Source organism: Podarcis filfolensis (assembly GCF_964270895.1).
Source record: "Podarcis filfolensis genome assembly, chromosome: 6".
NCBI lineage: Eukaryota > Metazoa > Chordata > Lepidosauria > Squamata > Lacertidae > Podarcis > Podarcis filfolensis.
The window spans coordinates 37880202-37901519 of record NC_139609.1 but is presented as its reverse complement, the minus strand read 5'-3'; the positions used below and the strand labels follow the sequence as shown (position 1 = coordinate 37901519).

The 21318-nt window shown below is 41.2% G+C and overlaps 4 protein-coding genes across 10 annotated transcripts in view; 2 read left to right on the top strand and 2 right to left on the bottom strand.

Annotated features, from left to right (window-relative positions):
- The window catches only part of SGIP1 (SH3GL interacting endocytic adaptor 1), a 138568-nt gene extending 136676 nt beyond the window's left edge, over positions 1-1892 (top strand). Inside the window, exon 25 of the mRNA XM_083621120.1 lies at positions 1783-1892. The gene's annotated coding sequence lies outside the window, so the exon portion shown is untranslated. The remainder of the gene's footprint in view (positions 1-1782) is intronic.
- MIER1 (MIER1 transcriptional regulator) overlaps positions 1788-21318 on the top strand; it is a gene marked incomplete at its 5' end in the record, with an annotated part of 74744 nt that continues 55213 nt past the window's right edge. Inside the window, 3 exons of the mRNA XM_083621167.1 lie at positions 1788-1900; positions 4628-4719; positions 5816-5940. Coding sequence (XP_083477293.1) covers positions 1788-1900; positions 4628-4719; positions 5816-5940 — 330 coding nt within the window. The remainder of the gene's footprint in view (positions 1901-4627; positions 4720-5815; positions 5941-21318) is intronic.
- Positions 4646-12944, bottom strand: INSL5 (insulin like 5). 4 transcript variants are annotated; one of them, XM_083621202.1, is made up of 4 exons: positions 12814-12944; positions 9969-10157; positions 8673-8896; positions 4646-4777 (listed from the first exon to the last, which is right to left on the bottom strand). In XM_083621202.1, the coding sequence occupies exons 2-4, from the start codon at positions 10135-10137 to the stop codon at positions 4757-4759; spliced, it is 414 nt and encodes a 137-aa protein (XP_083477328.1). In that variant the 5' UTR covers positions 10138-10157; positions 12814-12944; the 3' UTR covers positions 4646-4756. The 4 variants fall into 4 exon arrangements, with proteins under 4 accessions (XP_083477328.1, XP_083477327.1, XP_083477329.1 ...); XM_083621201.1 differs by having other exon boundaries at positions 12820-12944; XM_083621203.1 differs by lacking the exon at positions 12814-12944 and adding an exon at positions 10758-12798.
- DNAI4 (dynein axonemal intermediate chain 4) overlaps positions 12827-21318 on the bottom strand; it is a 23631-nt gene continuing 15139 nt past the window's right edge. For 3 of the 4 annotated variants that reach the window (XM_083621136.1, XM_083621135.1, XM_083621137.1), the window contains exons 10-18: positions 20860-21095; positions 20042-20128; positions 18839-18990; positions 18192-18349; positions 17351-17466; positions 16473-16571; positions 14553-14779; positions 13813-13966; positions 12827-12950 (exon numbers count right to left, since the gene is read on the bottom strand). In XM_083621136.1, coding sequence (XP_083477262.1) covers positions 12900-12950; positions 13813-13966; positions 14553-14779; positions 16473-16571; positions 17351-17466; positions 18192-18349; positions 18839-18990; positions 20042-20128; positions 20860-21095 — 1280 coding nt within the window. In that variant the 3' untranslated portion in view covers positions 12827-12899. The remainder of the gene's footprint in view (positions 12951-13812; positions 13967-14552; positions 14780-16472; positions 16572-17350; positions 17467-18191; positions 18350-18838; positions 18991-20041; positions 20129-20859; positions 21096-21318) is intronic. The other variant, XR_014549768.1, reaches the window with a different exon arrangement.

The following is a 21318-nucleotide window of genomic DNA, read 5'->3' as shown; positions in this document are numbered from 1 at the left end:
AGGCACAGGGTCCCTTAGCTCTGGTATTTAAAAGAATGAGAGATGTTAATCTTCATGCTGTAGCTGTGTACAGACGAAGGCTAATTTTATTCTGGAGCCTCCCCGTTCTAATCATTTGCATTTGAATACATCTCCCGCCTTTTCTCATTGCCCCACAAGAAGTCATTTCTTGGAAGTCTGAGGAACAATACTGAAGAGATACTGCGTCTTCCTAAGGAGAGACTAAATGTGCAGGTGGAAGGAAGTTTGTGGACTTGTAATAAATACACACAAAGTGTGCCCCAGAGGTGGCTCATGAGTTGCACAAGAGCAGCTGAGGTGGCTGCACTTCTTTCTCCTCTGCCCACCCCGTTGCAAAGCGGGATGGGCAATTTGTAATGGTTATTTGTTGTTCAAGGTGCCAGTCCGCTTCAGGAGGCCTCAGGCGATCCTTAGCTTACAACAGCAGTAAGGAAAGGACTTGTATTGTTTCCTATGTGTGTGCATGCATGATGCCACTTTATGAGAAGAATTGGAGGAGGAGGAGACAAGCCAAATGAATGGTCCAGTTCTTCCAAGTGGCATGCCACTATTCATGAGTAAACTTCGTTCTTCTTTCAGAAGGGTATACATTAGTCCGTTACAGCAAAAGCAGCAAAAATTATGGCATTACTTACCATTTTTATAGAATAAGGTTGTGAGAGTAGAGTGCATGCATCTTCTGAGATGGAATCTAGTTTATGAATAATGCCATAATAAATTTGTTGAGACTTTTGGTTGCTTTTTATTTCTGAGTAAGGCATTGCCTTGTCACATTTTTTTTTTTTTTTTGACATTGCATTTATTTACAGTAAGTCATTTTTTGGAGTATGGAGGACAATGCTGAAAAGATACTAAGCCCTATAAGGAGAGACTCAATACACACAGAGATGGAAGTTTGTGTGGTTATGTTCTACCTCCCTTGCCATCAGCAGAATGCCTCTGAATACCAGTTGCTGGGAGTCTCAAGTCGGGAGTTGTGCTCATGTGCTGCTTTGGGCTTCCCATAGGCATCTGGTTGGCCACTGTGAGAACAGGATGCTGGACTAGAGAGGCCTTTTGCCTGATCTGTCAGGACTTACGTATGTTCCACAAACAATCCTTCTGAATTGGGCAGCTGTGGCCTCTTTTGTGGCATTAAAAAAATGCTCCACAGCACTTCTCACCCATTTCCAAAGCCTTGCAGCACTTCCAGCATCCTCGGGAATACTTGGAGTAGCTTCTGCTGCTGTGGAAGTGCTCTGTAGGCCTTGACTACTTGCCAAGAAGCAACAGTCCCTGAAGGCTTTGCTTGGGCACCACCTTCTTGAGGAACCTGCAACACCTTGAAGCAGTGGTTCCTCAAAACTTCCTTTGCCTTTCCTGATGGGAAGCAAACCTGGATCAAGCTGAAGATGCAATTCCCAAGGGAGCAGCCCTCTCTTTGTTGCTTTTCAGGCATTTCCTAAAGCCTCAGAAGATTAATCAACAAGTCCCAGAATAGGGCACCGAGTGGAGTAAAATTGCCACACTTTTTGCTAATTATATTTAGTTCGTTGACCCCCACTCCCCCCAATAATGGAATGATTATTGAAACCATTGAGCCAATACTTTGGGGAGCTCTCCCAATACCTAGGTATAACCACTCATGCTTCCACTTCACAGACTGTCCATTTCCAAAGACTCTCATTACAATACCTTGTGTAAGAGGCATTGCTCTGATACCAGATGCCTATATACTTTTAGGTCACAATTATGTTTACAAAATACATTTCCTGTATCTAGAAAACATGTCGGACACAATGAAGGAAAAAGCGGCCCGCTTGTTAAAGAAAAGAGGCAGCATATCCTCTTTAGGAAGCCATGAAGTCAGGGCGAAAGAATTTTTTGGAAGAAACAAAGAGTGAGTAGCATATTTATCATTTTCTGACTTTTCTTCCCACCAGTTCTTCAGTTTCTTTGGAAGACCATTCAATCTGGACAGTATAAAAAATATTCTTCAGGCTTTTGCAAATGTCATGCTCAGTTATTCTTTTTCTACATGGGGGTGGCTGGTAATGGGTGGGAAACCCACCTGGCTTTCAGCTGTTTGAACCTAGTGCCTGCTTTAGGTAAACAAAGAGCTGTGTTACGCAAGGGCAATGAGGGGCACCCATGCTCCAGATGTAAGAGTAGCAATCAAATGGCATGATGAAAGGGCTAAAAATCAGAACTCACATTTTCTTCACAGCATGTAGTTCTGCCCTAACTGGCCATGTACAAATACTGTGCTGTGTCATCATATGCTTCGGCACAGGGAGAGTTGAAAGGGAAAATGGAAATCTCACTACGGCCAACCAACCACACCCTAGGCCACCTCCCAACCTCTCTTATCACCAAGGAAATATAACAAGCGAATAGAAAGAGAACCCACACAAGTGATGCTGGCACAAAACCCTATACATACACTAAGCAGAAGAATAGAAGCATTACCACCCCACCCCATCCTATCACACGGACCCTCCCTACTCTCCCCCTCTTTTCTTCCTAACCTAATACTGCATGCAACACTAATGTCTCACAACAAATGAAACTGATCTGTAGAAAACACATTTACAGTGGTATCTCTAGTTACAAACTTAATTTGTTCTGGAGGTCTGTTCTTAACCTGAAACTGTTCTTAACTAGAGGCATGCTTTCACTAATGGGGCCTCTTGCTGCCACTGCGCCACCAGCACACAATTTCCGTTCTCATCCTGGGGCAAAGTTCTCAGCTTAAGGTAACTCTTCCAGGTTAGCAGAGTTTGTAACCTGGAGCGTTTGTAACCTGAGGCGTTTGTAACTCGAGGTACTACTGTACAGTGGTACCTCTGGTTACGAACTTAATTCATTCCAGAGGTCCGTTCTTAACCTGAAACTGTTCTTAACCTGACCGATTTCTGTTCTCATCCTGAGGTAAAGTTCTTAACCCGAGGTACTACTTCCGGGTTAGCAGAGTCTGTAACCCAAAGTGTTTGTAACTCAAGGTGTTTGTAACCCGAGGTACTACTGTATTAAAAAAGAAAATGCATGTATTTTTGTAAACAAATAAATCTTTGATAGAAATTATTTTTTAAAAAAGAGGGAAAATGGAAGGAATGGTAGAGCTTAGAGCAGATGTTGGGAGTCTTTGGCCTTCTAGAGGTTGCTGAACTACAACTCCATCATCCCTGCCTTTGGCCTTGTTTGCTGGGGCTGATGGGAGTTGCAGTTCAGCAACATCTGGAAGGCCAACAGTTCCTCACCAGTGACTTGGAATCTAAGATAGTTGAAGGGGCACGTAGGCGGAGCATCATTCCTCTGATGGTTTCTAAGCACTTAGGAGGCACTCTGACAAGGATTCCTGACTAGACCAGAATCAGGAAGTACAGAGTCTCAAGAAGTAGACACCGTGTGCTGCTGCCAGTTCTAGAATAGTGGGTCAAGGACAGGGTTACAGCAGCAGCACTGGTAAATGGGAGCTGAGGAGCCACTGCAAAACTCCTGCTTGGGTTTACCTACACCTGTTCTCTCTAAGGGCCAAGGGTTCCCTACACTGGGCTTAGAGCAGGCATGGCCAAACTTGGCTCTCCAGATGTTTTGGGACTACAGGTCCCATCATTCCTAGCTAACAGGACCAGTGGTCAGGGATGATGGGAATTGTAGTCCCAAAAGAGCTGGAGGGCCAGGTTTGGCCATGCCTGGCTTAGAGACCGAGAGACTTCTGTAGTCTTGTAGCCCAGCTTCCATCCTCTATGGGTTTACTTAGGAGCAAGTCACACTAGGTTCAATTGGACCTCCTTGCCTACCCCCTCCAGGAACTGGGCATGGTATTGCAGACTTAATAACACTGAAAATGTCCAGTGTCATTGTGGAAGATGGTTTAAATCATGCGTGCCCTTCCAGATGTTTATTTATCTGATTTTTATTCCACCTTTCCTCCCAAGGAGCTTAAGGTAGCATTTATTGTTTTTCCCACCCCCATTTTATTCTCACAAGAACCCTGTGAGGTAGGTTGGGCTAAGAGACAGTGACTGGCCCTAGGTCACCTAGCAGCTGAGTGGAGATTTGAAACCAGGTTTCCTAGTCTAACACTCTAAGCACTACACCACACCAGCTCCAACTTCCATCAGCCCCATTCACCAAGGCCAGTGGTCAGGGATGGTGGCAGCTGTAGTCCAGCAATATCTGGTGAGCTACAGATTAGCCAGTCCTGCTTTAAACCCTCTTCCAGTGTCATTGGTGTTGCCTGACTTTGTTCTTATCTCAGAAGTGCTTAAAATTCTCAGACTGTAATTAATGTTGTCTCTCCCTAATTCTTTCCAACACCTAAAATATTGTATATGACAAGTTCAAAGGGATTTAACATATTACAAATCACTGTTTGGGAAGGGCCTCGTGCTTTATTTTAGAGCATTGCTTCGCATACTGAAAATGTTTCTTTGTTTAAGAAGGTTTTCCGTGAGATGTGACCCAGTCATATATACAGAATCATAACTCAGTGTCTTCAGGAGCATGACATTGTTATAAATATGTAAAAGATAAATAAATAAAATTAGGTAGGAGTTTTTTAAAATCAATGTAGCTTTCAAGAAATCACATTTAATACAATTATTACTGGGTTCGGTTTCAGCTCCATAAGTACTGTGTCTTACATGGATGAAGCTGGCCACCATGATGATATTCTTCGCCCTGGGGTTCAGATGGAAAACACGTACCAGTTGGGTAAGTATCTTATCTTACTCACTTTCTTGCTAATAATCTAGTCCCACTCTCTGTAGCACTATACAAATAATAAAAGTAATAGTAATTATTATTATCATCTTTACCGTATTTATTTGTTATATTTTATGCCGCTGTTTACATTATTGCAGTCATCCTACAATGAATACATTGCAACTGAGGAACAAACAAGAATAGCTGTATGTAACAAATAAACCATTTAAATCTTAAGTCTTTTGTATACAACAGTAATAGCCTTAGGGCAGACAAAGCATATCCTACTGTTGGTAATTTCTGCAGCGTACAGGCAGTTTATCACCAAACATTCAAGTATGACTATTGTGGTATAATGATCAAATAAATTGGAAAGACTGGAGCTTTTCTTTTTGCTTCAAGGGGCGGGGGGAGCCATAGATGCAGTGTAAATATATAAACTAATTTAGAAAGCTGCCTGAGGCAAGCTTCTGCTCATAAGCCTCTTGAGGAGTCACCTGGGCATTCTGCGTGACACAGCGCATGATCTATTTTTGGCATAAAATGGCAAAAGAAATTCTTTCCAATGAGAGATATTCCATGTTAGGATATGATTCCATATTTGGTGGAGAATAAAATGGAAAACTAGAATGCTCAAGCTTTGAAATTAAAAAGGTGGATTTATTTGACCAAGTATTTCCAAAAAACATTGTGCTTGAGTACCTTAGGAAATACATTATACTTTTGTAGCAATACTTATTTAAATTAAGGGGGGGAAGGAGTGTTATTTGTTTTTTAAAAAGGTTATAATCTTGTTATTTTATAGTTTGGTAAATTGTGTTCTTCACAGACACGCCACCTGACGGAAGCTCACAGGCCCCCAGGGGTCCACAGACTGTAGTGTGGGGACCCTTGGACTAAGTTCCCATCATCCCTGACCACTGGTCCTGTTAGCTAGGGATGATGGGAGTTGTAGTCCGAAAACAGCTGGAGGGCCAAGTTTGGCCACCACTGAACTAAGTCATTGTTTCACTGGGTAAATGTGTGCACAGTTGGTCGTCCCCCCCCCCCCCCGTTAATATCACAGCCTTCCAAAATAATAGTGTGAGCTCTCTCTCTGCTCCAGGTCCTGCAAAGTGCTTTCCAGTGGGCACTGCGAATAATATCTTGAAGGATGTAGTAACAAGTTATCTTCAAGAGGAAAAATATGAAGCCGAGTTGTGCAGACAAATGACAAAGACCATCTCTGAGGTACACAATTTATTAGTAAAGCAAAGTTGGAAAGTATATCCGAGGTATATCCTATAGAAATCTCTGCAGTGCAGGGGGGGAAACCCTCTGCTCAAGGTTTTGGTTATATCAAGGAGACTGCCAAAAACTACTTTGTAGTAGTGTTCTGTATTGGGGAGGGAGGCTTAATACTTGAAAACAGGTCACCCGCCAATCAGTGCCCCTGATGATGAGGAGAATCCCCATGCCCCCACTCACAGCTACCAGAAATGCTAGGGCTGCAATCGTATTTACACTTACTTGGGATTAAGTTCCATGCAGGACTTGCTTCTGGCAAAGCATTTACAGGAACAGGCTGTGTTAACTACCAGCTAATTTTACAGGACAAAATCCATCCAGTTAAGCCTTTAAGTCCCATGCAGATGTGAAATTGTCTTATTTGAAGTGCAATGCATCACTGGTGTATTTAGATTCCTGCCACTAGCGTAAATCAGTTAAACATTTGAACAGAGCTATATTGTATCCTAGGTAGTTTGTATTAGTTTGCTTATGAGACCATGTATTTAATTGCTCCCCCCGCCTCTCTCTTAGGTAATTAAGGCTCGAATAAAAGACCTGATGATACCAAGGTATAAAATTATTGTGATTATACATATTGGACAACTAGACAAGCAGAGCATGCAGATTGGAAGCAGGTGCCTCTGGGATACTACAAGTGATACTTTTTGCTCATACGCCTTCAAAAATAGATCTCTGTTTGCTCTCGCAAATGTCTTTGCAGTTTACTCTGAGTAGCAATAAAAGTTCAATATGAAGTCTATGTGACCCAATAGACAGATACTATTTTTAGGTTGCAATCCTATGTACGCTTACAGGGAACAAGCTCCATTGAATACAGTGGGTCATTGGTCTGGTTAACCTTCATAACATCACTCTGCATATGTAGACTGGCCAAACCAGTAGATTAGTTCTTCTCTGTGGGCATGAATACTCTGAAGATAACAGGTGTTAATACCACTTGTGCAATTCTCATTTCTGGTGTGGAAGTGCAGTGTTTGATCATGTAAACATTCCCAGGGTTGGATTCTGTATCGTATTAGTGATATGCATGAGGCCTAATTCATTGTGTTTATGTTCTTGAAAAAGTATCAAAATACAGAACAAGTTTACACTTGTCTGTTCTTATCAAGGTGATTTCCTTGAAGTGTGGCCCTTTTGCTTTACGTGTGAACGCTCATTTTTGCATTTGCAGGACAGTGTGTATTATGTCTCCGTTAAAAGGCAATTTCAATCCCACCCTTAACCATACACAATGGGTGATGGTGGCGGTTACTTTCTTAATGTTCCCTTTCAGCCCTTTTAAAAGGCTTGATATGGGCTCCACTGTGCAAAGGAGCACCCAGCTTCTTAAAAGTGAGCTTTGTCCAGTAGCTGAAACTGAATAGTCTGAAGGCAAAGTGTGGAGAATTTTTTAGCTAAAGTTTTAAGGAAGAGCCTGGAGAGTCAGTGCTTGGCTCACCTCCGGTATTTGGGTTACAATATGACAAGGGGCTATGTGCTGTCTGGCTAGCATGATGTCACATATCTGATTGTTGTCGGTAAAGCTGACTAGCACATTTACTTCAAATCACAGTGGGCCAATGGAGTCTGCCATCTTGTATTCCAAACAACACATGTGGAAGGAATGCTACATCATGACATGTTGTTATTTCAACCGTGGCATTGTGAGGGAACATGACAGCTCAGTTGACCACTGATTCCAGCTGTTGTAACGCTTGAAACAGCTCAAAAGTTTTGTTGAAGCAAAAAATAGTTGATATATTATTTTTTAAGACACTGCTGTCCCTGCCTTTACTGGTAAGCCCTGCCACCAAAAACTTCACACCCTTCTGCCCCCCCCACAAAAAAATCCATTGGATTATCTCCTCCAGTGTTTTCCCTATCCCAATTTCCCACCCTTATTTTATTTAGCAACATTTATATGGCACTTAATTTTTTTTATAAAACTTCTAAGCGGTTTACACAAAAGGTATAAAATATTCATCAAATATTTTGCAATAAAAATATAGCAATGAAAATAAGACTTTTAAAATGGTAGACATAATCCCAGGAAAAGCTTTTCTGCATTCATTCATCCTGAAAGTTAATCTAGACAGGTTCATCAGAAGTAAGTTGCATGATCCTAGGAACTGCATGTTCCTAGAAGCTGTCTCATGCATGGTTAGACCATTGGTTCATCAAGCTCCATATTGTCTACTCTGATTGGCATCTGCCTTCCAGGATTTCAGATAGGAGTATTTCTACCTGGAGATGGGAGGAATTGAACCTGGGATGCTTTGCATGTGATCTGTCACTTAAGGTACAGGTCCCTTATCTAGAAACTGGTATTTGCTCTTAAGACTGCCTGAGTAAACAGAACTTATTCAGTGTCAGAGGGTTTTTGGTGTCTTTTTTAATTCCAAGCCTAGCACTGCACTGGCAAGAAGAAACAGCAAAAGCCATGTTGCGAGCTGCAAATTTATTGTGAAAGCAGGAACTACAAAAAAGAGAGCTGTTTGAAATACAGATGTTAAAAGACCATTTCTCAATTTGTACAGTATCCCAAATGGAATGGCACTTAGGAAGTACTTCAGAGCTCGGAACTACAAAGTAGGATATCAAAAATACCTATTTCAAGATGTTTCTGATGTATTGTTAGCTATGAAATAGCATGCATGCCACTGTCTGATACATTTTCAGCACAGTGAACTTACAGTGCTGTCGCTACAGCCGACCAGACAGCAAAGGTCTATGAGTCGCATAATATCTTCATTCCTTTTGTGTATAGACTTTTGTTCCGTGCCCCACAGATCTCCTTCCGCTTCAGAACTGGACTGGATGAATTCTTTGCTTAGGTATTCTGGCTTTTGGATCACCTTTTCATTGGCACCTGTTGAGTCATTAGTGTCAAGTGGTGAATTCAAGTGGCTTTCTTGACCTGTTGCGTGCAAATGTTAAAAAATAAGAAATCTGGAGATAAACTGAAATAAACTTTGGATGTTGAACTTCAGGCAGTCCAGTGATCAAGACAACTTTGATGTTGCCCAATCTATTTCTTTTAATTTGGGTCTGAAATATTTACAGCCTACACTGGGAAATGCAATCCTAAGAAAACTTGACATACAGTTAAATTTCACAATTGATGCCTATCACTAGGATTGTCCTAGTTCTGTTGAAAAACAAGATATGTGAAGAAAGAGGAAGTGAGGGATCAGCTTCTCCTCAACTATATTTTCCTATATCCAGATAGGATTTTAATTTCCAAGGCCACAGATACAAAAACCAATCAGCTTGACTTCTGTAGGATTCGACAGTTACCATCTCAGTACCAGGATATACTTGTTAAAAAACTATTTCAAAACTGTTTTTTAAAAAAATTGAACCTAAATAACAGCAAAGCTATTCATGTATATCTTAGACACAGGAATAAACCTCAGTTTTCCAGAATTAAATACTTGTGTACAAACCCCAAATGAGATTGCTTATTACTATATTATAAATATTTGTGCTGTTTCTAAGCACTATACAGGATCCTGTTGCTTATCTTTAAAGCCCTGCATGGCTTGGGACATGGGCACCTGTGGGGATTTTTGCCTCCACACACCCCTGCTTATTCACTAAGATAATCTTCCAGGTGCCCCGCACCATCCGAAGTGGGGCACAGGCCTTCTCTCTGTTGTCACCAGTCACCACCTCATTTATGGAACTCTTATCCTACGAGGTTTGACTGACACCTTACTTTATATTTTCAGCACCAATGACTTTTATCACCTAATTATGAAAGTGTAATTCTGTTCATGGCAGTTTTTACCTACTGTTTTAAACTTAATTGCTTTGTCATTATAGATCAGGGTTTTTGTTTTGTTTCTTAAGTTATGTAGGCCACCGTAATATTTCTTTTGGAGTGTGGCATAGACCGTTTTGAAAAATAAAGAAAATCCACTAACCCTGGCTTTTGCATGCAAAAACATTCCGTGTGCATTTGGACCACGTATAATCCAAATTGTTACCTGTGAGACTTTTTGGAAAGTGAGTCAGCTGCCTCCTCCAGCGAGACCCTCCGCAAGTAAAGACGACAGCTCTTACAAGGTCCCTTCCGCAGAGTCTTCTTTCAGCTGCTACTTCAGAAATGGCCATAAAGAGAGAGACCAAAAGCATCCCTAGCACCGCAGCCTTCATCTTGTCGAAATGGTATCTGACTAATCAGAGCAGGGAAGAAAAGGACGGGACTTCTGAAGACAGGAGCCACATGCCAATTTATACAGCTTGCTTCTATTTTCTTGTTTGCCAAATGACGGGGTTGATGATGTTTACAGTGTTTGCCGAATATTTCTTGCAACAGTTTAAGGTGCTTTTAGGATTCACGCCTAGGTTGCTCTCAAATGGTGATTCGGGTTATAATATATTGCTATATTGTCTAAGAATAGCAACACACACAGCAGGGCGGCGTGTTTATGGAGGCCCCCGCACCTTAGATCAACATTGCAAATATGCACTTTCTAACAGTTTTATTGTACACTTCACTTATAATAAATGCCATTAGCTCACTATAACATTTTTAATAGTGGGTAAGCTTAGCCATTTTATATATTCTTTGCTGCTTTGCCATTTTTTAATACACTTTGAAGGAACTCCTGGCTTCATTTCAACCCCCACACCGAATTTAGATCCAGAGTACAACTTGCTATGATCATATCTGTCTTTGTTCAGCTAACACTATTTTTTATATATATTACAAGTGTACTTATTAACATTTGGGAAAGAATTTGAAAAGTGTCCATGATTAATTCTTGGAATACCTGATAACAGATTTCCATTTGATTGCCTTTTCCATATGCTTGACTGTTGTATGTTATACCACTTAATTTGAGATAACCATGTCAGTTTCTGAGACCACTGAATTTTTCATTATGATGGATAAAGTCACTGTTGCAGACAGTTCAAGGTGATGAAGCACAGGCATCTTGCTACAGTCCTGTTTTACTTCTGGAAAATGTGTGTGGCTCTGAGATTCTCTCCATTTGTAAGCAGGCCCAAAGTAAGTCTGATTTTATGTATTCACAATCTCTGGATCTGTTTTAAGTTATCTCTGACAATGAAAGCAAACCCTCAGGTCAGCACTTCTCCCTTCTTATATATATATATTGCTTTCACTGCTTATTGTCACTAAAACAACACCTGATCGCTGCAAGCTGCAAAGATCTTGCTGACTTTTGTCTTTCCCAAGGATCCCGTTCCTCTCATCCCCACAACCAAGGGAGACTAGCACTGGGTTGCTCTTAATTTCCTTTGATTCTTCATCCTTTGGGGCACATCCTGGGATGGCCATATGTGATCCACTTCCTATGTAACTTTGGTAGAGTGAACCCCTTACCATTATCACCATGTTGAGTTGAGCATCATGGGACCATAGAGTCCAAGATGATACTGAGTCAAGTGGATGTTTTCATTGAAGGGTTTTGCTTTGTGTTTTTTAAATCCAAAGCAGATTGCAGGAAGTTGCCATCTGGATCAGAATTCAGAGATGGGCAGGGAAGAGGTACTTATCTCTTACCGTGTGGCCCACTTTTTTTCTTAGCAAAATCATCCCGCTCCAAACTATTTTCAGTTTTACTCATGCTGATTTATCGTTCATTGTATGCTATGTGGATTTTTAAAGACTTTGCTAAATGGTACTTTTTTTGTCTCCTGTGATGCTGGTATTGTAGGTTAGTCTGATACTTTTTGACTAAAATATAATCCTTGTACTAAACTGTAGAGATTAGAAGTTCACTGATTAACACCTTGCATATAGTAGATATGCCAGAAAGACCCCTATTGACTCCTATTATCACTCATGCTCTCCAGCATTAAAAAACTAAATGTTTGTTCACTAATATTTACCTTGATGCTTACAAATGCATTGAAAAGATCATTCTGTTCCTTAGTAGAACCAGTAAGTAAACAACTGTTTCCACTCAATAAAAGAGAGGAACTAACATCTTATCACATTTTGGGATAATGATTAACACACTGTTAACACTAATAGATAGTATATTTAGAAACAGAGGAAATAGAGTCGTCACAGTCTCTTCATAAAAATGTGCAAAATGCACATGGAAATGGGTTATAATGTGCTTCTTAATCGTCTATAATTTTTATCTGTTTAAACATTCAGTGCTTTTTCCAAACTGTTGAATCCAGTTTAATGTTACTGTAGTTAAACATAATGCCCATGTGTGGCAGCTCTCCTGGACTGTACAGTGGAACCTCGGTTGTCGAAAGTAATCCGTTCCAGAAGACCATTCAACTTCCAAAACGTTCGACAACTGAGGCACAATGGGCGGTTGGCAATTTCAATGGAGAAAATTGAGAAACGTGCCACGAAAGCTGTTTGACTTCTGAGGTGTATTCAAAAATGGAAGCAATTACTTCCAGGTTTTCAGCGTTCAAAAACCAAAAACATTCAGCTTCCAAAATGCTCGAAAACCAAGGTTCCACTGTATTTGCAAAGGAAGCAATAGTATTTAAATGCAAGACTTTTGAGTCAGGAAACCGGATTTGCAAAGTTTAGATGCTGGGGCATAATCTGGAGGCCTTTTCTCCTGCCCAAATAATCCATTTTTTCCAATAACTTCTGAAATGCTATGTAGGTGTCTATAGTATTTACAAAAGCATTTTCTTGCCAGAGCATATAACACAGCTTTAGCTTCTGCCTCCTGGAGAGTCTTCAGCACATTGTTTTACTATACTACATTGGTAGCAAGAATTGATTATCTCACTTTAGCAGTGTTTGTAAAGACTGGGACTTTCCAAGCAAACATCTGTGGCATTTCAAATGATTCCCAACAAATTTATTCCCATATATAAACTCACACACACTTAATGGTTGGTTGTTGCATAATTAACTGCTAGGCATTAAATATTGCGTCCTTTTTTCATGGAATATTGCTGTAAAAAATCTACACTGGACTGGTTAGAACAGAGCCAATCATATCATGCAAAGCATCCACCTGAAAAAGACAAAAAAGAGGTAGATATATACGTTAACAAACCTGATCATTCGAAAGCAAGTGGTAAAAAATAGGAAGAGTTTGCATTAGGTCTTTTCTGAGTGTAGTCAATTTAACAAGTTCTGGATGGAAAAAGCCTTATTATAACTAAAACCTTATAGTATTAGAATTAGAATTTATATACTCCCTATACCCGCGTGGTCTCATAATTTGCAAACAATTTTCACCATTACCAAAGTTGCATCTACATCATAAAGCTGGGCTTGTGAGGTTTATAAAAATGTTACTGGTGCGCTGAGGAATAAAATAAGCCACTTACACTGCCTTCTGCACATGAATGCAGCTGAACATAAGTTTAAGCAGCAGCGCCTTTCATGAATGGCTAGTCCTTCTGCAGGCTGCTTTGCTAACATGCCTTTGACTTATTAGGCAGAAACACCGCTGTTTGGCAAGCTATGTTCTGACCTCATTCGTGGATGGTCCCATCCTATTGCTATTCCATTCCCAGCACTCATAACTTGAATATGTATAGTGAGGCATTTGTAGTAGAACGCTGTGGCATAGTCGCAGCACCTAAACTAGGGTCGCTGTATTTCAAAAAGTAAAATTCCTGACACCCACAAAGTTGTTCCCATCAGAATTGGGAGTGACCCCGAATTCCCCCCCAACTCCATTTTTACACCCCAAAACCAGGACATGTCAGGAATTTTCCTGACGTATGGCAAGCCTACCTAAACAGAGCATAGTCCAGCTGATTAACATAGGGACACTGATTAACGCACTGCACACATGTGAATCAACAGTGGGGCTCAGGTGTTAGGGTAGGGTAGGCTACTTCAGCTTTTAATGCTGCAGAACGTACCTTCTTCCTGTCTGAAGGGATCATATTTCTTAGTGCGTACACGGTGACTGATCCTTCACTGTCGCCAATTAGAAGGCAATCTGCGTTTTTGGCAAAAAGCACAGCAGTGAATTTCACAGTTCCAGTGGCAGGATGCACAATCAGGGGATCCAGGCTACATGCAAAACAATGGCATACAGTATAAAACTGATGGCTGCAGAGCTCTGTGGGACATCCCATTGTGAGAATGTTACTACCACAACTACTACTATTGTTTGCTGTTTGCTTGCTTGCTTGCCTGTCTGCCTCACAAGTTACTTTCCTCCACCACACTACCTTAATTATTCCTGCTAGTAATGCTGATGTATATAACACCATTAAAGTTAGGAAGCTACATATTGTATAACCTTAGATAGCTGTTTGAACCTGCAGCATTGGTTCTGCCCTGTACCATTGCTCCATTCCAGTAAGTGTAGTCTCTGATTAGGCCCCTGGAAAGAAACGTTGAGCTCTGGGGAGAAAAACAATATCCATGGAGCTCCTTCCAATTGGGTTTTAAGGAATTGGGTGCAAGTGTTTCTCCCATTGATACATAGCTGCTTAGCAAATAGGAAATATATACAATGGCAGAAGATCTCATATTTTGTAATGCATTCCATGTATGATACGCTGTGTTTACTTTGTTCAAGAGTAACTGGATACAATACCTTTTTAGATCGATAGATGTATAAATTGCTTTTAAGAAAATGGCTGATTCTTACGTGCTGACACTAAGATCCCAGATTTCCACCCTGGTTTCGTTCGCTGCTGCAAACACATATGCTGAATTGGGAGACCACACGATGTCATAAATAACATTGGCAGTGGAACTGAAAGTCAAAACAGGACGGACTGAATCCTCGCGCCACAATATAATACTCCAGTCTGCAGAACAACTTAGAAACACTTCTGTACTGAATGGATTCCATGCTATCTTGTACACCGGGCCCTTGAAATAGAGAAAGAAAGAGTAATTGCTAAATTTTACACACACATACATATGCAAATATTAGCGCAGAAGCATGCAGCACCACAGCGCTGAAGCCCAACAAGATTTTGGGAGACACTGAACTTCTCTAAGCAGTATGTGGTGGATGGCACAGCTTTAGCTAGGTTAAGCAGATTGGCCTGAATCCAAAGGAGATGCTGAATTCATACACTCAGGGGAGACCCATGCATAGCTGAAGTCTCTTTTACAGTTTGTACCACAGTAGCTGTGCTAGCTAAAAAAGACAAGCAGAATGGCAGTTAGGCCCTGCTAGAGGGTTCTTGAAAACTGAAGGGAGCCCTGGCTCTGCTCGGTGCCTCACGTGTATGTAAGCTTCCTCCTTTGGTTTCTCTGCATGTTTAAATTTATATGATAGCATTTTGAGTTCATATCTGTCAAGGAAGTTTGCAGAGGTGTTCTGAGACACACTAGTTCAAAGGGCAACCCATCCTGCTATTAATGAGGGACACAATGCCATTGGATTGCTGCCCTAACAATGGGAGTTGTACTACTGTGCTCTCCCTCTTGTCTTTAGGAAGACAGAACCCAAATATGGTCAGGAATGCAACAGACTGGGCTGCTTGAGGACAAAAATGGTTTCAGGGGAGACAATCTGGTATGGTGGTCAGAATCCTGGAAATCTAGGGCAGCTGTCAACTTCAGCTACACAGAGTGTGAGGCAGGATGTGTGGAAGCAGGTCTGGGAGAGGATAAGGAGGGTCAGATACAGCAGGCTTGCAGCACCTTGGACAGATCACTTCCATCCAAGGCCCTTTATCTCTTTTTCAGCCCTGACCTCCTCCCAGATCCCCACACTTTCTTGAGAGGAGAAAAGCCTTAAAGGGGTAGCCTATAAGCCTGGAGCCAAGCAGTTGCCTCTGTTTGACTTCCTGACCACTGATGGCAATAAGGGGCATCTGGTACCGTGGGGCTCAATATTTCAGAGGCACTAGGCTCAGGAGGTGCTGCCTTTGGGGCACTGATGGTTCCAGGCTACCAATTTCAGATGTGATGTTAGGGACCAGGCCTCAGTCCCCTGCCAGTGGTATGGGTAGCATGGCTTTGAAAGGCACCTCTGTGTCTGTGAGTCTTGGCTGCCACTTGAAGCAAAGGTTCCTCCTGTTCATTTCAGTGGGGCAGAGAACTTCTATGTGCATTATCACTTGCCACCCACAACCAGCTGCTTGAGGTGGCTGCCTTATCTTGCATCAGGGCAGTTTATAGTCAACAACCTGGTATTCTAGTTTGTATAATGACCTAGAAGATAACTGATTTTAAATGGTTGGTCCAGAGTCATCTGGCCTAGTCTGGTTGAGAAACCTTGATTTCTAAACTATGCAGTATTCAAGAAAGTATTGTTAAAGTATGTGGTTCATTAGTCATTGATTTCCCCAACACAGAGAATTTGATTGGTACCTGAAGAATCCTGTCAGGAGGGCTAGGAGCCTGTGTGGCCCTCCAGGTATGTATAGCTGGAGTACAACTCCCATCAGCCCCAGCCAGTATGGCCATTGGTCAGGAATTATGGGGGTTGTAGTCCAGCCACATGTGGAGGGCCACAAGTTCCCCATCACTGGTGTAAAGGGTACTAAAGACAGTGTGTGAGTATCTGTGCATCTACTTATTTAACCCAATTTTATTTATGTTTACTCACTTTGTGTCCCCTGTAGGTCTCCAAGTACTGCTCATTGTAAGAACAAGAGCATTTGTGAATAAAACCTTCCTCAGTTCCAACCAAGTATATATTAGTGTCCTGAAACAAAAACAAATTACTGTAAATGGCTTTGACTTTATCCAGATTGGGCATATTCTTTAGAATCTTCACTGCAGGAAAATGTCAGGCTTGCTTCTCTCCTTTCCTGGTAGAGTCCAATGTAATGGAATTCTCAAAGGCTTGAGCCAGAAGTCCCAACTAACCACGTGTCCAGGAATAGAGCAGACATCCAACAAACAATATCCAACAAACCATAATAATGCATGAGAGAGTTACATGTGTCACATGTTCGGAAGACAGTGCATGCAGAGGGGAAATATGACATTGTGATGCCACCTCCAGTTTAGCCATTTCTTGACCATGTTGACGCTCCCTGCCCCTGGAGTATGCTTGTATCTCCTCTCCTTTTCCTTTGAAGGTAGATTAAGCAGAATTGGGTTTTGATAGAGAGTGGCGCTGCACCCAGCCTTGCCAAAAGTGTGGCTGATTCTACCAGCTCAGAGCTACAATACTTGTCGTTTCGTGTGATGGGAGCCCTCCATCTGGTTCCCTGGAAATACTAGGAGAGGCTACTACTATATTTTTTAGCATTGGATGAGTTATAAAATCTCTGCAGTCTTTGGAAAGATGTCCAAAATAGTGATTCTCTGCTCTTTATGTCAATCTAACATGCTAAACTATAAAACTTGTTCAGAAACAACCAATGAGTAGGAGGAACAAGCGGACCCCATTCCTTGCTATCCATTGTCTTCAGCTAAATTATCACTTTGACCTATGTGGACAAAACATTCAGAAAACATAATAAAAGATTAGGATACCTTTGGGTGGAAATCAAAGGATAATCCTGGAGCTTGTCGAGATATCAGTGCTTCACTTTTCTTTTCTGCCCCTCCCTTTTTCTTGTCACTTGCTGTTCGCTTGAGTTTCATCAGATCTGAGTTGAGAAACAAATGCATATAGATGGTGAGTTCTCCTGTTTCATTATGAGGGCAATAGGGACTCTTCTACACAACACATGGTCATTACAAACTCTCCTTGTCCACTATTGGAGCTAGTATAAGAAACGGCTTTATTTATTTCATCTCTGATTACCTATAGTAAACCCCTATAGTAAACCAGTGAAGCCCTAGCATCCACAGCACGGCCTATGTGAACATGGAAACAGATTTCTGTACATGTATCACTAATCAGAAGGTGAATCCGCAAACAGATGCTTCCTGCTTACCTTTCCAAATCCAGCAACTGGAATTGTACATATAGGCCTTTTTAAAAGAGGCCCAAATCTTGCCAATCAGTTGTTTGGAAGGGGAGGCAGTAAACTGGAATTATTCACCTCTTTCCCCACCAAGCAGCTGGCCAATGGGATTTCAACTTTTTTTAAAGAGGGGTGTGTGCAAACAGCCCTAGTTCTTTGTGCACTCAATGGGATCACAGCCCTTATGTGTAGTTCCCTGTGCTGTATAACCTGAAGTGTCTTTATTATTCCCTAACTTAATTACTTACTGAATTGTTATTATTTTATCCCACCTTTCAACATGTAGCAGCCAAAGTATCTGGCAATAATATTAAAAAGACAAGAACATAAGAAAGATTAGGCACAAACACACACACACCATTTAAGTAATTCCAGAATGTTTGGAGTAAGGTGACAACACTTACCATTGCAGCTTAATCCTTTCCGAACAAACCACTTAGTCACTCTGCCGTCTGCTGATATGGAGACTAGTATCTCCCCTTTGTCTTCTCCTGTTATTCCCCTGTCCTGCTCAACCCACCTCAGCTGCCACACAGGGCCCAAGTGTTTATCGTAAGATTCGCTGAAACAAGAGATTAATACCAAACTCAGCTTTGGGATGCATACAATTAAACTCAACACAGTAATAAAAGGGGAAAGTGGTATTGCAGGCAGGGTCAATCAGAGGGGTGGGACAAGGGTGTCACTCTTAATTTGTGTACCTTATTATGTTTGTTTTATGTGTGCGCCTTTTAATATTCTGGCTAGGTGCCTCAAAAGTTGGAAGTGAACTGGGCCTCTGGACTTTCAAGTATGTCTGATTGCAGGAGTTGGAGGTGGGAATGCAAGTACATATAGGAAGCAACACATGCAGGTAATGAAAATATGCCTGAAACTCGTCATGGAGGTGGGAAGAGTGTAATATAGTACAACCAATTAATCCTCCAGTTTTTCAGAATAGTCAAGGCCAAACAGAGGTGGGATTTGGAGATGTGTGTGTGTTTAGACCCAGACAAACGATATGCTTTGTAATGTAATGAGCAATGTGTGGAGGTGCCTCAACAAGACTTACCTGGTATCTAAAACTGAAGTTGTATGATGGGTCTGGACATTGTAGACTGCAATTGTCCCATTGTACAATCCAACTGCTAAGAGGTTTGGATTGGCTAGAGAGAAATCCAATGCAGTTACCCCATGAGGAGATTGATAGACACGCTCTGGCCACTGGAAAATCAAATCTGTATTAACTAAGAGAGCATTCACACTTTATAAACAATCAGGGACCCCAGAAATTATTTAAAATTCAGGAGGGAGGGTCTGATTGGCTGTGATTAAGTTTTGCTTCCTTTTAAGGTGCATTTCTGAAACACCTTCAATGTTGCTGAGTGTATCTTCTTCGCATGTAGATTAGAATTTTGTTTAAAAAAGAAAAAATATTGGACTGGATTAAACTAACCCAGTGCACTAGCAGAAGCCAGCACAATGGGGCTTTCTGCCCTCTCATGACCCCATGAGCCCCGCTGTCTCATCCTAATCCACTCTGGAGAGTTGGGAGTACCCTCAGAACAGTTTGCAGAGGAAGGTTGTCAGTCCATCTGGCAAGTGGAAATGCTTCTGGTGGCAGAACAATAAGAAGAATGGGACACTGAATTCATCCCATAATTGCTAGCAACTGATAAAAAATAAGATACTTTAAAATTCTGAAATTCAGTTATTGAACACTAAAGCTACCTTACATTATTCGTTAAAGAAAAGGAAGGGAAGAATGCCACAAAAATGCATTTTAAGTAAACAGCTTATAGGTTTTGATGATTAAATGATATACAATTCCTGTTAAATAACATAAATTAAAACAAAACAAAATGGAACTTTATCCATCTGTTGTAATCAGCAGGTACAAATGGAGATTTTTACATTTCTGGTTACTTTTTTGCAATATATGGTTCAAGGTTGGCATGTTTTATTTACTATAGCATTTATAATATGGCTTAGTGATGCTTATGCATACTGTATGCGGGAGGAAGTCAACTCAGGGGATCTTACATATGAGTAAGCTTAGGACTGGGTGGTTAGATTATAAGATTGCTCTATATCATAAGATAAGGATAGGATATAAATGAGCTATTTGTGGTCTTAATGGGGAAGCAAATCTGAAGGCCTCATGGGCCTAAGGAAGGGTAAAAAAGAACTCTGCTGCTACATCGCCGTTGTATCTTATCAGTGGATAATATCAAATTGATCAAAATCAAGAGGAACAGCCCAAGTATTGTGTTACCGTTGGGTTCTTCAGTGACCAGCAGCAAGCCAAGCCTTTCTTCTGCTCTTTAAAACGAAACTGTCCATAACCAACAGCCAGTAGATCCTAAAAACCAATAACAGGTGATTACACTACCAAGCCACAGTAACCATTGAGATGGCTATGTGTATGGCCTTTGAGGCTCTATTTAATTTGGAGTGAAAAGCTGCTCATTATGGATCCAGAGCAGCGTCAATAGCAAGACTGTTCACTGTTCATAGGATCCGGTCAGTGTTTCTGCGACCTATAACAGCTGGCTCCTTCTTCCATTCACCTATCTTTTGCCACTATCATTACTATTGCTGTCCAAGTGTACGTATATTGCTAAGTGCTAAAGGGATTTGATGCTGCTGAAAACTGGCAGTGATTAGTTAAGCTGCTGTGATGTCATGAAGCTATCACAGAACAGTTTTAACTGCTGTGATCAGGAAGGTCTGGCCAACAGAATGTTTGCAAGGAGGCTACCTTTTGTGAGAAAAGTGAAAAGCCCATCTTTCAAACAAACAAAAGACTGGTCACTCGCCAAATGTGGGCAAGCATTCCCAATAAACAGAAGACAGAGAAACGCAGGAGATTACATTGAGGGACAGGCCAAACACAAGCCAGCCTTTTCTTCTGTGGCAAATTATTTTCAATAATAATAATAATAATAATAATAATAATAATAATAATAAATGAGTCTCTTTGCAAATGCAGCTTTGACAAGCTTAGAAATTCTACTCCTAAAGTGATACTTAATTTTGACAGTGCAAGGAACAATTTATCGGGTTTTTCCCAAGTGTTTAGAGGTCACTTACAGGATTCACTTTGTTCCAAGCTAGGCAGCTCACATTGTTTCCTCTCATCAAATCACATGCATAGGTCCACAAGCCTTCTATATAAGGTGGTAGGATTTCCTCTCGTCCTGAACTAAAGTCTAGCAGAAGTGATGACCTAACTGAGAGCGCTTCCTCCTCTTCCTCCTCTTCCTCCTCCTCCTTTATGGATTCCTCTTCAAATATAGAAAGGCTGTGTTCAGATTTGACAGTCGGCTCTAGGAAGACATGTAAACACAGAAAACGTTGCTGTACTTCCATCCCCAAATAGAAATAGCTATACTAGAACAGGCCAATAATCAGGTTAAACCAGCATCTCTGTATCTGCCACAATGCCTGCTCCACATATGGGACGTTCTCTGTTCCTCCTGATATGAACGCCACTACCTGTTTTGTTGCCTTCCATGTTTGCTAAGTAATGTAGGTAGGAGGAAGAGTTCT

Coding starts and splice junctions, on each gene's coding strand:
- INSL5 (XM_083621202.1), bottom strand. CDS start 10,137: ATGAAGGCTGCGGTGCTAGGGATGCTTTTGGTCTCTCTCTTTATGGCC. Junction 8,897..9,968: donor CTTTCCAAAAAGTCTCACAG/GTAACAATTTGG, acceptor TGCACGCAACAG/GTCAAGAAAGCCACTTGAAT. Junction 4,778..8,672: donor TCGGCTGTAGCGACAGCACT/GTAAGTTCACTG, acceptor TTATTTGTATAG/TGCTACAGAGAGTGGGACTA.